Source organism: Buteo buteo, chromosome 27, assembly GCF_964188355.1.
Source record: "Buteo buteo chromosome 27, bButBut1.hap1.1, whole genome shotgun sequence".
Classification (NCBI taxonomy): domain Eukaryota; kingdom Metazoa; phylum Chordata; class Aves; order Accipitriformes; family Accipitridae; genus Buteo; species Buteo buteo.
The window spans coordinates 5,089,949-5,105,417 of NC_134197.1; the positions used below are offsets into that span (position 1 = coordinate 5,089,949).

A 15,469-nucleotide genomic window follows, 5' to 3' on the forward strand; every position below is an offset into this window, starting at 1 on the left:
CTGAAAAATCCTTGACTATAGTCTAAACACTACTGAGCAACAACTGAAAACATCAGTGTGTTATCAACATTCTTCACATACTGAACACAAAACATAGCACTGCACCAGCTACTAGGAAGACAGTTAACTCTATCCGAGCTGAAACCAGGACAACTTGGCAGTGCTAGAGTAACAGTTGGACTTGATGATCTTAAAAGTCTTTTCCAACCTAAATGATTCTGTGATTCTTTTGCCTTTTGTAACACATTCCTATCCATTAAAATAAAAAGGGCTGTAGGCTCCTACCTACCCTCCAAAGGACTTCTATGCATTTTAATTTGCTTTAAACCAAGAAAACTGACATATACACACACACACAGAGAACTATTCTGATTTCTGCCACTGAATTCCCTTTTTTTTTTTTTTAAGGACCACAGGGTTCTTTACAAGTTCTCTGCTGCAGAGAGGGATACAAAGGACATTGAAACATTGAAGACTACTATCAGGTCTGTGGATGGCAGGAGATGAGAACAGACAGGACAAGAGCAGAAATTAAAAACACATGGTATTTTAAAGAAGCTTTAATCATCTTTGTGATTTTCAAGTTATTTATTCAGACATAATCAGCATTGTACTTCCTCTGTTGCTCCATATTTCTTACAACTGTAATCAGATCAACTACTTGAAAAGAAGTTTCAAACCGTGTAGGTGGATCTAATTAACTTCACTGTCATATGATTATTTTAATCTTCACAATCCGAGAGTTTTTAAGCCCATTCTGTAAAGATTTACTCAGCAGTTTTCTCACAAATATCTGTTCCCATACGGTTAAGTAATATGTTAGCATGTGTTGAGAACATTTTTAAAATTTTTTAACAAGTTCCCTGCTACTTCTGAGATCTAGGACATTGAAAATACCTCAAATCTTTCTCAGCACACATTCTAATTGTGCCTTTCAATTTTTCACTAGAGATCTTGACTTTAAGTGTATTGGGAAGCATTCTCTATCCAGTGGCAAAAATAGTTAATTTCCTGTGACATCTAACATACAGTTCCCCGTAACTCTTGATGACTGGATAAGATGACTTTAGTAACCCCTTGGAATGTTGCTTTCTGATATGTTTTCAAGAATAACCAAAAGTAAAATATCGTAAAATATCAGGTACTTCATTATATCTACACAGCTTAAATCAATTAATTGAGATTGAAAAAGTTAAAATACAGAAAACAATCACATGGTATCAGTAGCTACCCCAGGTGGAGGAGAAAAAGGGTATTTAAAACTCGTAGAACACTTTAATCTGCAGGAATAAAGTGCAAGTCTGACTGACAAGTTTCACTACAGAAGCCATATATGCCACTATAGGCTCAAGACCAAAGGTCTCCCAAGTCATATAAGATCTGCTTTGCTTTGTCTCAGTGTCTTTTATCAGTGAAAATAAATAATAAATAGACTGCTTAATTCAGAGAAGTCTTAAGAAATAGCTTTTTAGCCTTGTTCAGCAATGCAGAACTACAAATTACATGGGGAAAAAAATTAAAACCAAAGTAAACAAGTACACTTCTTTCTCTCTCAAGAACAACCAAACACACATGCAGAAAAACCTGGAGAAACAAAACACTTCACTGCAAATCTTTTCCTCATTCAGAGGGGAATAAAGCTGTCTTCAGGAGACAAAATTCTTTAGCAGCAGTATCAAGGTAAAGTATTCCTGTGCCTCCTTCTCACTATCGTTCCCGCAAGTACTTCCTCAAGAATTGCTCCCTCCACTATCCCAGTACAACTGTCTGTACAGCTGTGTAGGGAATCAGACGGGGGTGGGAAAGAACTATTTTAACAAACCCTACAAAACAATTGTTGTTTTTTTTAAATTTTGGAAAAGCTTCCCAGTCCACAGCTGCACAAACTTTTCCTGCTGAGCCTAAAGGCATAGTGTGCTACATTGCAATACAAGAGCGGGAATGATTAGTGGGATGGAGGAGAAAATGGGTACGTTTTTCTCTGGTACTGCCACCAGAGCCTTTGTTCCCTGAAACCACACCTGTAGATGCAACTCCAGAGGCATCTAAGCTAATCTAATGGCTCCCTGCTGCAGAATGAGAAGCATCTCACCCTCACCTTCCCCTGTTCCATCTTCCCCTTCTAACCTCATTGGAGGTCCCCCACCCCACTCATAGTTATGCTCACTCGCACCAGCTTTCACTAGATCCTCTGTGATGTGATAAAATTCACTAAAACAGAAGAATAATATTTAGAAAAGTATTTGTAAGGGTCTGACATACATCAGACTGAGCACAAGATCACTGGGAGGTGTATACAGCAGGGGCATAAGAGTTGGTAGAAGGCAGGGAAGGAAAACCCCATTTTAGCAGCAGTTTATTTTTACATTAGCTCCCAGCATCTCTGAAACAACACCACTGAGAGATCAAACATCAAATTACCAATATTACTGACATTACAGATATAGTAACATAATTTACCATAATACAGTAAACTGGTGAACATGATACCAAAACTTACATAGTATCATTTGCAACTGTTTTTACTTTAAAACACAGGAAATACCATGTAATTTCCCTCATGACATAGTGATTAACTTGAATCAGTTCCTTGGAATTGGGTTACTAATAAATAATTCAATTTATCTAAATTCCACTTATCAAGTGACATTTACTACTACTGAATTTCCAGTTAATGACCCTGAGGAAGAGAAATTTGATCCATGTATCAGATTGCTTGCAGTATACAAATCTGTCTTTTTAATTTTTTTTATGTTTTTACTTTGAAAAAAGAATAAGGCCTAATTTTATTATTATTTCCAAACAAGTTATTTGGATTATATTTTCTATAAATTAACTGAAAAAAAGAAAACTAGAGCATACGATCATTTCTTAGGTCACATTAACTAGCACTAACTCCTGAGAAATTCAGTTTAACATTTCCAAATGGAAGTTAGATATCAAATCAGAGGCCAACTCAAAAATTCTGCATAGTCCAAACTAAAGCAGTACAGACGTTGGAGAGTTTGGTTCAGAAAAGCGTTGAGAACAGACTTTTAAAGTTTCGTTAGCAAGGTTTTTGTTGTGAAACAGCTTATTTTGTATCACAAGGATTATGATCTGAAATCTTCATGGAGCTATCTCCACCATACCGTTTTCTTTCAGATATCCTCTGCTGTCCTCTGGGCTTTTTGTTGTTGTTTTGATTGATTGTTTGTTTTGTGCTATATGGCCTTTCTTAATCCCTGCGTACTCAGGGAATGGTATAACGGTTTTCTTATGCTACAGCTATCTCCAAATAATCTCGCTTTGATGGCTCTGAATGGCTCAAAGCTTGCTTTAATGCTGCACCGCTTTGAACTGCTTCCCAGAAGATAACTAGAGTAAGTGTGAAACTTCTTGTGATGCAATAATTTTAAAATTTATTAAATATGTTATCTAATAATTTTTCAGACTAGTAAATGCTATTGGTATGTTGGGTTCTTACGCACAAAAAGAATCGGTTAGCTAATGAATCACAGAGTAAATTCCATTCAAACATACATGCCACTTGAACTTCAGATCTCCTTTGCAGCAATGCCCCCATCCTGTTCCGTACGACACATTGATAAAAGCCAGCATCAGACCTCTGCAAAGCTGGGATGATGTACCTATAAGACAAAATGCAGAATTACAGCGCACTTCTTCCTAAAGGCAGATCAATGCTACTTTATGTGGCATTTCTTACTTCTCTTCTAGTATTTTACACATTGTCTCAAATGCTTATTGTATTTTTTCTTACAAACAGCGTTCTCATAATCTCTGGTCTTTGGCTACAATATTGTCTGTACTATATAGAAGAAAAAAAATACTTGAAATGCATAAAATATCTTTCAGTCTTAAGATCTACATTTGATAATTGCTAATTAGTTCTCCATAAATTCTCTTGAAATATAGACTTAAATACTTTCATTAGTTTTATCTACCGCCATTCACAAGGCAAAGATGCCTGGTAATTTGTTCAGAGGTGGCACAAGAAGACTGCAGTCTAAATGTAGGCATTAGGAAGACTTGCAAGAGATACTAAAGCTTTCCAGTGAAAAAAAGATGGTTACTACACTGTGTGACCACTGTAACTCAGAAGAATACTGGAAAAGACAAAGTGCACTGTATGTTGTATTTGTTTTGCCCTTCACTATGCTTAAAAAGTGACTTAGTCCACTAATGCTCACCTTCCTCATTCAACTGTATCTGATTACTCAACATGAAAATGAGTTGATAGGCACAGTTTTAATGTGAATAAAACACATGAATAATATAGATAATCCTGCATTAAACAAACATTAATCAAAGTGCATATTCCCCGGTCACCTTCTGGAGATATTATGGTAGGATTAATGAAAGTCTTTATGAAAAGATAAGGAAAAATAAAACTGCTGAATTTTAATCTTCAGAATTTAATTCCCCTAAAAGAAAGCATACTCACATAGACTATACACACCCACATACAAAGCTTAATATCTGAACAGAATCAGACAGCATAAAAACAAAGGAGGTAGACGAAATCTCGTTTAAGTGATAAATGAAGACTATAATCACTGCATTATAATTACAATCAAATACACTATAGCAAATAGGTCAGACAACCAAATACAGTGAATTAGAACAGCCCAACACCATGGACAAATTTCAGCAATCTACTAGGACTCCTAGGAGACCCTGGCTTCCTAAGTATACGAGTTGTAGGCAATTGTGTTGTCTGTCTGCCTGTGTGCCTAAGCTGACTCCTTGTGACCTCCTTTGGAGCAACCGGCAAATTTTCTCCAGGGATTATGACAATTTGTACCGGGAAGATAAGGAAGACTCAAAACAGTGCTCTGTTTGGAAGTAGTAAACCCGACTGACAATCAGCACACAAATACTTGCTGGCCAGTGAGTATATAACTTTGAATTAGCCATGCTGCCTCTTGCCTGATGAGTACGAGAGTGAGAAAATAGGTGAAAATACAAGGCATAGCATAGAAATCAATAGGACATAAGGCTTCCCTAGGTCCTTAAAGAATAATTTCTTTTTCTGCCAGGCAGATGATTGTTGCAAAACATCATTTAAAAAAAAAATAAATTAAACATTCTGACAAATAAATATTGACAATTCATTTTTACAGTTCATTTTATCAAATAGTTTATAGCTTAACAAGCTTTTCTTTCTCCCATAAAGATTTAGTATTGTACTTGGCTAACATTTTTTCCTCTGTTTGTCTACTAAGTAGAGCTAAAATTAAAGGCTTCTTTCTTTGGTATTCATCTGTACTAAGTCAGTAACGCAGAGTTAGTTTTTCTGTCACTAGGACAAAACAAATCAATTAGATCAGAAGTATCCTACTTTGGTTTTCTTTTCTGACTTATTACTGTTTCAGCAGGAAACATTCTTTATATGTTGCCTGAAGAAAAGAAAATCTTTTAAAGATTTACAGTGAAAATCCCATCTACCTTGGAAATTCCAAATGCCCAAACCTACTGAGCAGCTGGCTTCTCAGCAGACCTACTGGGTAATAACGTGCAGGTAAGGCAAGCAAAATGAGAAGAATTAAATAACAAAAGTAAAAAAAAAGAGATACAACACATGTTTATATTATTTGAGACTAACTTGAAAACTACAAACCTGGGCAAGAGATAAATAGATATTAATGGAATTCCTAATTCTGTGTTTACAATTTTAAACACTCTTTATGCACCTCATATGTCTGATTTTTTTTTTAATATGCTTTTCTATTGACCCAACAGTCAAAATACTGCTTTTTGTGCTATGCTTTCACCATTCAACTTATTTTCTGATATGCAAGAAGGGATAAAAATAGTCCTTTCTAAATTCAAAATAAGATTTTCTTCCACAGAATGAATTTATATCAAAGGTTAATACAATTTTTTACAGTGATAAGACATATTTTTGTTTTATTTTTTGTCTACAGTCTAACTTTCAAGATAGAAGATCTTCTGATTGTATAGATGCCAGGATGCTACTTAAGGTTTCTGGGGATCTGTGCAGGTACTTTAGAAAGTCAGACCAGACAGTTTCTCTGTTTTGAATGGTACAGCCAACAAGAAACAGGCTGTTTAGAAAGTTTCCATAGAAAGATGGAAAGCAACAAGCATAAAAGAAAGCTTCAAGGGAAGTCTTCCAGAGCATAAGGTGCCTCAACACCAGGACTGCAACAAGTTACAAGTTTAAGGATGAAGTGGTCTCCAACACCTAAGGAGAAATGCTAGCTAACGCTTATGTTTCACTCCTAATTTCAAATTTACACCCTCATTTTAAATGCTCTAAAAGTTAAAAGTGAACCTACAGGCTACAGGTTTTTAATAGCCATAACTGTGAAGACAGAATTAAAAACCAAATGTATTTTATTAGATAGTCATATAACTTATTATCTATTCAAACTTTGTAGCAAGGGACTTATGCATCAACTAATCTAACTTTTTTTATACAGAATAAAATTAAAACCTGTCCAATGTTAAAAACACAATTATAATGATCAGACACTTTTAAGTAGTTTGGGAGGAAAATGTACTGCCACTTAGACATAACTTCAGTTTCTTAAATTCAAATAAATTAGTATTTTCAGGCCATAAAAGCAAATATGGAAGACAAACCTGCTTCAGAACTTAACTCAAAAGAAAACAAAGAAAAAAAATAAGAAAAAAGTGACTGCCTGAACTTTAAAGGCTCTTAACTTATAGACATAACCAAAATTGCTACTGCAGTCAGCAATATTGATTTGTTTTCATTACATGTATCTCAGATCACAAAGAATTTATAAGGTTGTTTTATAAATTCTTAATACAAACTAGTATATGCACAGTCACTGTAAAAGCCAGGCTGTGCACATAATCAGCATCATTATACAAAGAAAAGCTGTTCATTCAGGGTCACCAATGTCAAAATGCAAAGACTCCAATTAGTTCTTTACTCTCTTGGTGTGTTATAAACAGCTTTGAATATTTTCAGCCTGTTACAATATAGACATTACTTTAACTGAGACACACTAAGTAATATCAATTACCAAAAATCTTTGATTGATGATTCAAATTGCAGCAGAAGTCACTTACACAGGAAAGATTCATGCATTTAAACAGAGTATTTACCCAAGAGAACTGCAGAGCAAACTATTATGGGGTCAAAGTTTAAATTTTGCAACTGGAATTTTTATGTCTAAGCATATCTTCTCCTTGCTTTCATTCATCCTAATGCACCTATGCTATATAATCCTTTTGGGAAGCTTAAAGCTTTGCATTTCTATAGAACTGAAATGCTGTTTGGCTTATCTCAGATTGTGGTACAGTAGTAGTAGTAGTAGGGCTGCGACTTCTAAATTAATATTTTCTATCAATGTTATTTTATCATTATAAACCAGTAGTTTCCTATCTTCTTCATCACCCCTGCAGCAGATGTTTAAATTAGAAATAGAAACAAGAACAACATAAAAAATGCAAAATCAATAAATATAGCTTGTATCATGACCTGACATTCACTAGACTAAATTAAGTCCAATGATAAGAAACAAAGTACTGTATACCAATATGTATACATACAGCTTGGGAAAGGTATTCCAATATACTGATTCTAACTTGCACTGCAATACAAAGTAAAATCATAATTTTGTATTAGGATGTGCACTTATTTAAGAAATACTATGGCATTCTGATCTTAGTTTCAAAACGTCACATGTCTTATTCAAGTTTCTCCTAGGATCATGAAATGCAAGTCTCTCAATGACTAGCACATCTACAAAACTTGAATTCTAACCTTTGCTTTTGTTGATTCCATGTTCATGTGTTTTGTCCTCCCACACCATTTCTTTGTCTTACTTTCTCAGCATCTTATGGGGTTAACAGCTGTTGTCAGCTCCTTCTACCAAGAAACTACAACAGACTGCTGTTGTTGGTCAAAACAAGTGGCATTTACACAAAGTGATACTCAAACCTTCTGTGATTAATTGTGCTATTAGGTATTTTTTTTATTTTCTAGAAAGTATTCACAAATCTCTTCTATATGTCTGTATGGCTCATTTTGAGGTATCAGCATCTCTCAAGGCTTGAAAACAGCAACCATTAATAGTTGCAGTTACTCAAGACTAAGTGGTCTGATCTAAATCAAAAGTCTTTAATTTCTAGGAAAGTTCATATAGAACTGTATGTTTGGTTTGAAACATAGTTGCTAAATACTTTATGTGCTAAATGACCCAAAAAAGTTTTAAAACATTATTTAAGGGACTTTTTTCCCCTACTGCTCTGTAAATGTGAATAATATTGAAAACAGAACTAATGTTAGGTTACAATTTTGAAAACCTTTGATAAAGGTAATTATGGACTACCTTATGTAACAATATAGGACTTTATATCATTATCTGCATTTTTATACTAATCTATACTGTAATTTCTGTCTATAGTGATGGAGCACAACTTTTCCCTACCTTAAGCAATGTAATTATGAAAGTGCAGTATTTAGCTTGGTTTGCTAAAGATACAAGTGTTATACGAGGGCTCCATCTGTCACATACCCACCCCTTATAACTTCTGAATTCACTAGGTAATTTCAACAAAATTTGAAAGCAACAAATAAGCTGCATGAATATTAAATTTCTATAAGTTATAGAAAGTGCCAATTGCATAGGGGAGACCCAGCTCATGCTCCCATTAGAGAAAAGCATACAAAACCTGGCTGTTTTACACTTTGATATTTGGCCAGCAATCTGGTGCCTATCAGCAAAAATGTAGCTCTGATTAGCCACAGTGTGTTTTTCCTTTTGCTTGATGGGATGTCTTGCAGAATGGGGAGGGAGTCAGTGAGGTCCTGGGAACAAAGTGCATAATCACAGAAGAACAATTTGTTAAACTGCAAGATTAATTTTCACATTCTCAGAAATGAAACCGAAAGTTCCATATGCAATTTAAGACAGACCACATCCTTCTAGATCTTATTGAAAAGAATAGTCCCACTAAGCTTGGCTTTGTTCAAGGATGAGTAGCACATCATACGTAACATTTAGCTAAGGAATATGCCTGCTATTTATTACAAATACATGTAAGGTTAAATCTCCAGCAAAAGGCATTTTTGGTACTTAAAAATTTTATGTTAAGACCCCTGTTTTGAAGTGTGAAATATCATTTTTAGCAAAGGAGATTCTGTCATAGAGATCTTACTTGCTTACAAAAAAGTATTCTTTCACGAGAAAAAAACATTGTCAATGTATCAGTATCTACAAAGCTGGTTTGAAGTATTGGGGATTTGGGGGTGGTAGTGTTTGTTTGGGGTTTTTTTTTGCAATTATACTTAGAGAAGGCTATTATATAGTTGTTATTTACTTATATTCACTGGAGTAGGCGGTTATTTCACTGTCATTGTGTAACCACTTAAATTCCAAGGGCCAGCTGCCTTCGGCAAGGCACGTAAGTACGAGTCGATTTCCTTCCAAGTGTATCTGGGGCAAGCCTGGTTCAGTCTTGAAGTATGGTGCAACATCATCTGAAATACAAAGAGAAAATGGGTTTGTAAGCTATTTAAGCAAGTACAGTATAAACCACCAATATTTAGCTCATTACTTCTCAAAATGGCCATCATAAAACAAGAGACAACATGATTCAGTAGTTAAGGTCTGCACTGTTATATTCATAACTGAGCTTTATCTTTAGAGGCAGAATTCACAAGATCTTGATAACCTTAGTCTTTGGTACTTACTTAGAAGAGAAGTGCCCACTCAGACAAGATTTTGTCCATGTTTACTGTTTATACATATGAGAATTTCAGCACTGTCTACTGTGGCAGGCAGTGAACAGCCCTATTGGCTTTTTTTTTTTTCCCTCTCCTCTGTGGGGATTAAATCCACTCAAAGCTCTTTTTTTTTAATTCCTTGAATTGAAACCAGAAGAGTAATCTTGGATAGAAATGATTATCACAGCAAGAAAAGTCTCAGGGTAAATGAAGAATTTTGATAGAAAAAAGAGTTTAGAAAAAAACACCTCACAAAATCCCAAGATTAAGGTGTTTTTCAACGTTACTGCCAACCAAAATGTGTTAAATTACCTGAAACCACTAACAGATTTTGAACTAGGGTACTTCAATAATGTTTAAGGGTCACATGTAGTCTCAAACTCTTTTCCCCCATTGATCACAAATGCTCAAAATACTCCAAGCAGCAAAATTCTCAACTGGTGAACTGCCAAAGCTCCACTCAAATGCAGATTTATTACAAGTCTACACCTGCCAGAGACCCACCCCTTGTCACCTCTGGAAGATGGTTTTCACACTTCATGCATCAAATTTCTACTTGTAACTATGTAGGAACTACAGATTTTATCTTAGAAGTTTACAAATACCTTCTATAATCAAAATTAACATGTTTATGTATATATATATATATAAAAAATACACAAGTTACATTCAAAGTCAGAGATTTAATACAAAATATGGAATAATATTTAATAGTTAGACATTACTGCACTCTGCTTTTTAGGAGTGCAGTGTGTGTGTGTGTGTATCTTATATATAAAATACAAAAAAACGCACCCAAAAGATACACAAATGTTGTCCCAGTGCAATTAACCATTCAGTTAAATTGCTAATCTTTCTTTTAAAACTTATTTTAGATTAAGCTCAGGTATTGTTATACTTGCTATTTAAGGAGTTTAAGCTATCTTTTACAGTTTATGGGGAAGTGACCTCATGTACTATTGAAGGCTGTCTGAAATTTTCGAATCCCCAGGTCACATACTATAATCTTTAATAGCTGATAGCCACAAGACAGCAATGACACACATTAGGGAAGAAAGAGCTCAAGCCCAGAGGTGTCAGTGGCTTTCAAGGTGCCCTAGTGTTCCACTGAAGACTGGGACAGCAGTGGGTGTGCAGCTCGGCCTGGTGATGCCAACCTCTCTAAGCCCTTATCTTTCGCTTTGCCTCTTATCAGGGAATTTTTATTACTTTGCAAACCACAAAGCAACACAGACTCATTATCAGCCTAATCGTACAGTCCCAGGGTAGCAGCTGCACTTCAGCTGAGTGCGGTCAGAGAGTCACAGGTTGACTTTTGCCAAACTGTTTGCTACAATTGGCTATAAAGTTGAACCTCAGCTGCAAACACATTTGATGATTTGTACTGACAAATTGTCTCCCTAGTTTTTAGAATTTAACTTCAGGAAGATACAGTTATTTCTGCAGGAAAAAAACACATCATCTTAAAGCAATACTTGCAAACTATTACACAAAATCTGTCCTAACAAACTGAATTTAAAAATGTACTTTGAGGTAAGGCCCTCTTCTGATTTTTTCAAATGAATTGATTAACGGCTAGTGCAGATCAGTAATATTTTCTTTAAATTGGATACACAGGAAGCTATGACAATTCAGCACATGAGCAACAGTTCCAAACTAGCAGATAGTACCAGGCAAACCAAAGATGGTTTTGTACTTCTCCACTCTATTATGTGATTGAGATTATATTCTGCAAAGCTTTTTTCTTGTTTTAATGACTGCAAATATTGTGAAGAAGTCTTATCTCAATTCCCATTTTCTCCTAGCTAGTAAAATCAACCAATACTTTAAAACTTTATAAAGAAAAATTTTAGTCTGAGTTAGATAATGTTAGGGTGAAACAGAGTTACCTTACCCAGAGCAAAAAGCAATTTTTTACAAAGATATTTCTAAACAAGTGAGGAAATGTTAAATCCTTTCAGAGGCTTCACATTATTTTGGGGAGTCTCTCTAAGGAGTTATGAGATAGACATTGCAAGATTAAAGGTGTCAGGCTTCCTCTGGAGATGAAAAGGCAGCAGCAGGGAGTTGTGCTGGTATTTAGGGGAAGGGGTTTTAACAGAGCCCAATTGGTAAATTGAAATGATTAGTGCCGAGTCCCCTGAAAACAATGACATTTAGCTGCTAGTATATAGAAGCTCACAAAATGAGCTTGTTAAACTATGCCTTCCTGAAGAAAGTTGAGCTATTCAGGGAGACTACAGTGAAACTGCTATTGGCACTATAATCCTCTACCTGAGTAATTTGTTGATCCTGTTTTTCAGTGATTTAAAGACTCAGGCAGCATAACCTCCTTCATTATTTCACTCTGAATTATCCACTCACTCCTTCTAACTTACGTCTTTCCATGAAAAAATTATTTATTTGAAAGACAAAGACCGCTGCCCACAAGTCTGTCATTCAGCCCTACATTTCCTACTCAAATATTCCAAACCCAGTGATGCTGCAACCCACTCAGAGCTATCTCCCATTTAAAGTATCAGAATCAAGCTGGTTTTACATGAAAATGATTCTCAAAAGTCAATCCAATTCTGGTAGAAGCTAAAATTTAATAGACCTACGGGAATATTTTTATAAAGAATATAGCATGCTTTATAAATTACCCCAGCTCTCTGGAAGATTTACTTAAACCCTTGAAGTAATTTTATCTTCTAATCTTTTATTCCTGACTTTCTCATCAATCACATACCATCAGTTTATCAAATTCAATTATGTAATCAGAGCTCACTAAATATTCACTGAAAGCAGAAATGAAAATAAAATACTGAGCAAAGTTTCCATGAAGAGAGGTAGCAGTAAAGCTTTGATGACTTTGGCATTTCTGCAGCACAGTGCTGCTCACACCTCAGACACATGACCAAAATGGTGCTGCACCCTAAGCTTTACATCTTTAAGCTGTAATGGAAAGCAGATTTTCAAACTGGGCCTACAAGGAAAGTTTAGTTGTCATAGAGCATCCCAGGCAAACAGGAAAATTGGTGGGAAAAACGAAAGCCATCTCAGAAAGAAAATTGTAGGAAAGGAATAACTGGCTAAGGGATGGAAGATACAAGGGGGTCATTTAATAGGTATGAGATACTTCCACTTCATTAATTAAATACAGGAAGGGCTCACCATAAGGCTAACCTTGGCCAATCAAGGATTTAGAAGCCATGAGAGCATCTCACTTTTATTCTCTTGAAGGACAGAGCAAAAAGCTAATAAAAAGCCTATCTGCGTCCTAGAAATAGGAATAATGAAATACTGGAATTAATATTCTTAGTTTTCTGCCTAAAAAAAAAGCAACCATTCATGCTATACACTGTTGCTTTCTTCTAAATGCTAAATGTCTTAATACTTCCAGCCTCTCTGGCTCTTCAGCTACGCCGATTTAAAAATAAAAATAATAATAAATAAAAAAAATTATCTGAGTTGCAAGGAGGAGTGAAAGGACAAGGTGCTGATCTGTTGGCACATATATACAGCTTCTACAATTTTCATTAAGTCTGCTTACCAAACTCGCTAAGATGCTGACTAGTGCAGATTTATTTTTATGTAAATCTTAGGAAAAAATAGGATTTAATATGCCAAAATTATCTGGAAGTTTGCTCCAAAATATGTCTGCCTTGCTTTTGTGCATCATTAAACTGCAAGAGTTCCATTACACTGCCAGCTTAGCCGCCTATTTTCTTTCTTTGGTACATGCAAAGCTTAGATGGATTTTATCTTAAAATATAGATTCAGGACCTAATTCAACAATGCCCATACACTTTTGTTCGCATTAATGCTGACATTTAAATACAAAAATGGTGCTGTATGCAATTGTTATCTACTTTGGGCTTCTCCCCAGCCCTAGCAGATGAGATATAGCACGGAAAAGCTGAGAGCTTGCTCATACTCTACTCTCCCTGAAAATCATGTTCAGGCATGAACTTACAAATAGAATCTGAAAGAGGAGAAGGCAGTCTGACTGTACAGCTTTGTACTGAATAGAACGAAAACAAAAATTCCAAGAGTGGCTGCTCGTTAGTTAACCAAGGGAATCTAATCTCATAAGGATAGTGTGAGTGACCATGACTTCAGAAACTGAGGAGAGTACCGTCTTGGGGACCTCAAACATACCCTCTAATAAACACATTAACAAAGTTTGGCTAATGATTCTTAGCCTCTAACAGCTTACATTTGTAAAATGCATAAAACAAAGTCAGATTAAATAGATCTTTCAGTTACTACAGGGTGCTACAAGACCTTGAAAGCAGTCTTGCAGTCCTATCCCTCAGGAATTCATATATTTTAATTAAAGATGCAATTTGATCTTGAACACCTCTATCCTACTGAGAAAATGAAAGTTACCATACTCCAAAGAAGTACCACATCACCTTCATCAGTAAAAAACACTGAAACTACCCTGTTAAAATCTCAGCATTTTTTTCTCCAGAAATGTTGGATACCAACAGTTACAGGTAAAATCATGTGCTCACATCTTGAGAAAATCAGTTACTGTAGTCCTGAATACAGTCAGAGGAAGAATAATATAGTGAGTACAGAGAACAGGTTAAGAGATCCCCACTGCCATTGCTATTTGTCTTTGTTATGTATCTCTACTTTTAAGCCATTTTTAGGTGTTTAAATATTATTTTAATATTGAATATTAATAGTAGAATAACCTGTTCATAGATCAGCAAGTCAGAGCAAATACAGCTCAATCACTAACAAATATCATTTGAGCAGCTGTCTTTTCATCACTCAGTTCACCCAACAGATACGATACTGAAAATAAATTTTTGACTGAGATACATTTTTCAATAAACCCAAACAAAAATACAATTGGTTTATTAAAAAACACACCTATATTGATTTTAGCTTATTAGTCCCTAGTCAAAGCAAGATGCACATCACCCTTTCTTCATATGCATGTCTAAAGCTACAATCAACTGACACAGAAAAATAAAGAACAGAGTATCTCTGAGGAGTTTTCTAGGAAAATGAGACTAGATAAATAAACTACATACAGAAGCTGAATGATCAGCCCAGGAGAAGTGCAACAATACAGAAATGCTTTTGCTCTCGCTGTTTGCAAGGAAAAGGGATGTGAGCCATCTTCAGGTAGGTTAATGATAACTGCCATAAAAAGAGTATTTGAAAAGATGCATCCAGGGGATTGAATGCATAATACAAAAGTATAGTTAAATTAAAAAGGAAACTAGAGTCAGGAAACCCAAACTAAAGACAGGAATAATCTTTACAGTAATCCAAAGAAAGTAGGTACAACTATGGACAGCAGAATCCCATCAAGAACAGATTAAAGTTCAGCTGTGACTTTCACAAGCTGATACTTCAGAGCACATAGAGTTGAGTACGAGCGTTTCTGTACTGACTGACAGCTGATAAATGCAACCTTCTGGGGAATCAGGACCATTTTCTTCTTATTCTCAACTTGGATATGGAAAAGATTTTTCTCTTTTGCCTTTTCAAAAGGACCTTTTAATCTTATTATCTTAGTTCCTGCTACGCATTGCATACATGTGCTAGCTCTGGATGCAAGCTGTATTCTCCTGTGGAAATGAACTTCAATAGCTTATATGGCATAAGAATTTGGAATTATTACATAGTAAATCTTGGGAAATGTACCAGGAAGTCAGCTAGAACTCAGATATATTTGAAGCAATCTTCTTCTGAATTCAAACCTTCTAAAATGCATTGGTGAGATGTTGTGAAAGTTAG

General features: G+C 35.3%; 1 protein-coding gene across 2 annotated transcripts in view; it reads right to left on the reverse strand.

The window, feature by feature from the left end:
* Positions 1-15,469, reverse strand: part of SDK1 (sidekick cell adhesion molecule 1) — a 417,916-nt gene that overhangs the window by 287,129 nt on the left and 115,318 nt on the right. For both annotated transcript variants that reach the window (XM_075058380.1, XM_075058379.1), the window contains 2 exons: positions 9,322-9,481; positions 3,523-3,629 (listed from right to left, as the gene is read on the reverse strand). In XM_075058380.1, the coding sequence (XP_074914481.1) occupies positions 3,523-3,629; positions 9,322-9,481 (267 nt within the window). The remainder of the gene's footprint in view (positions 1-3,522; positions 3,630-9,321; positions 9,482-15,469) is intronic.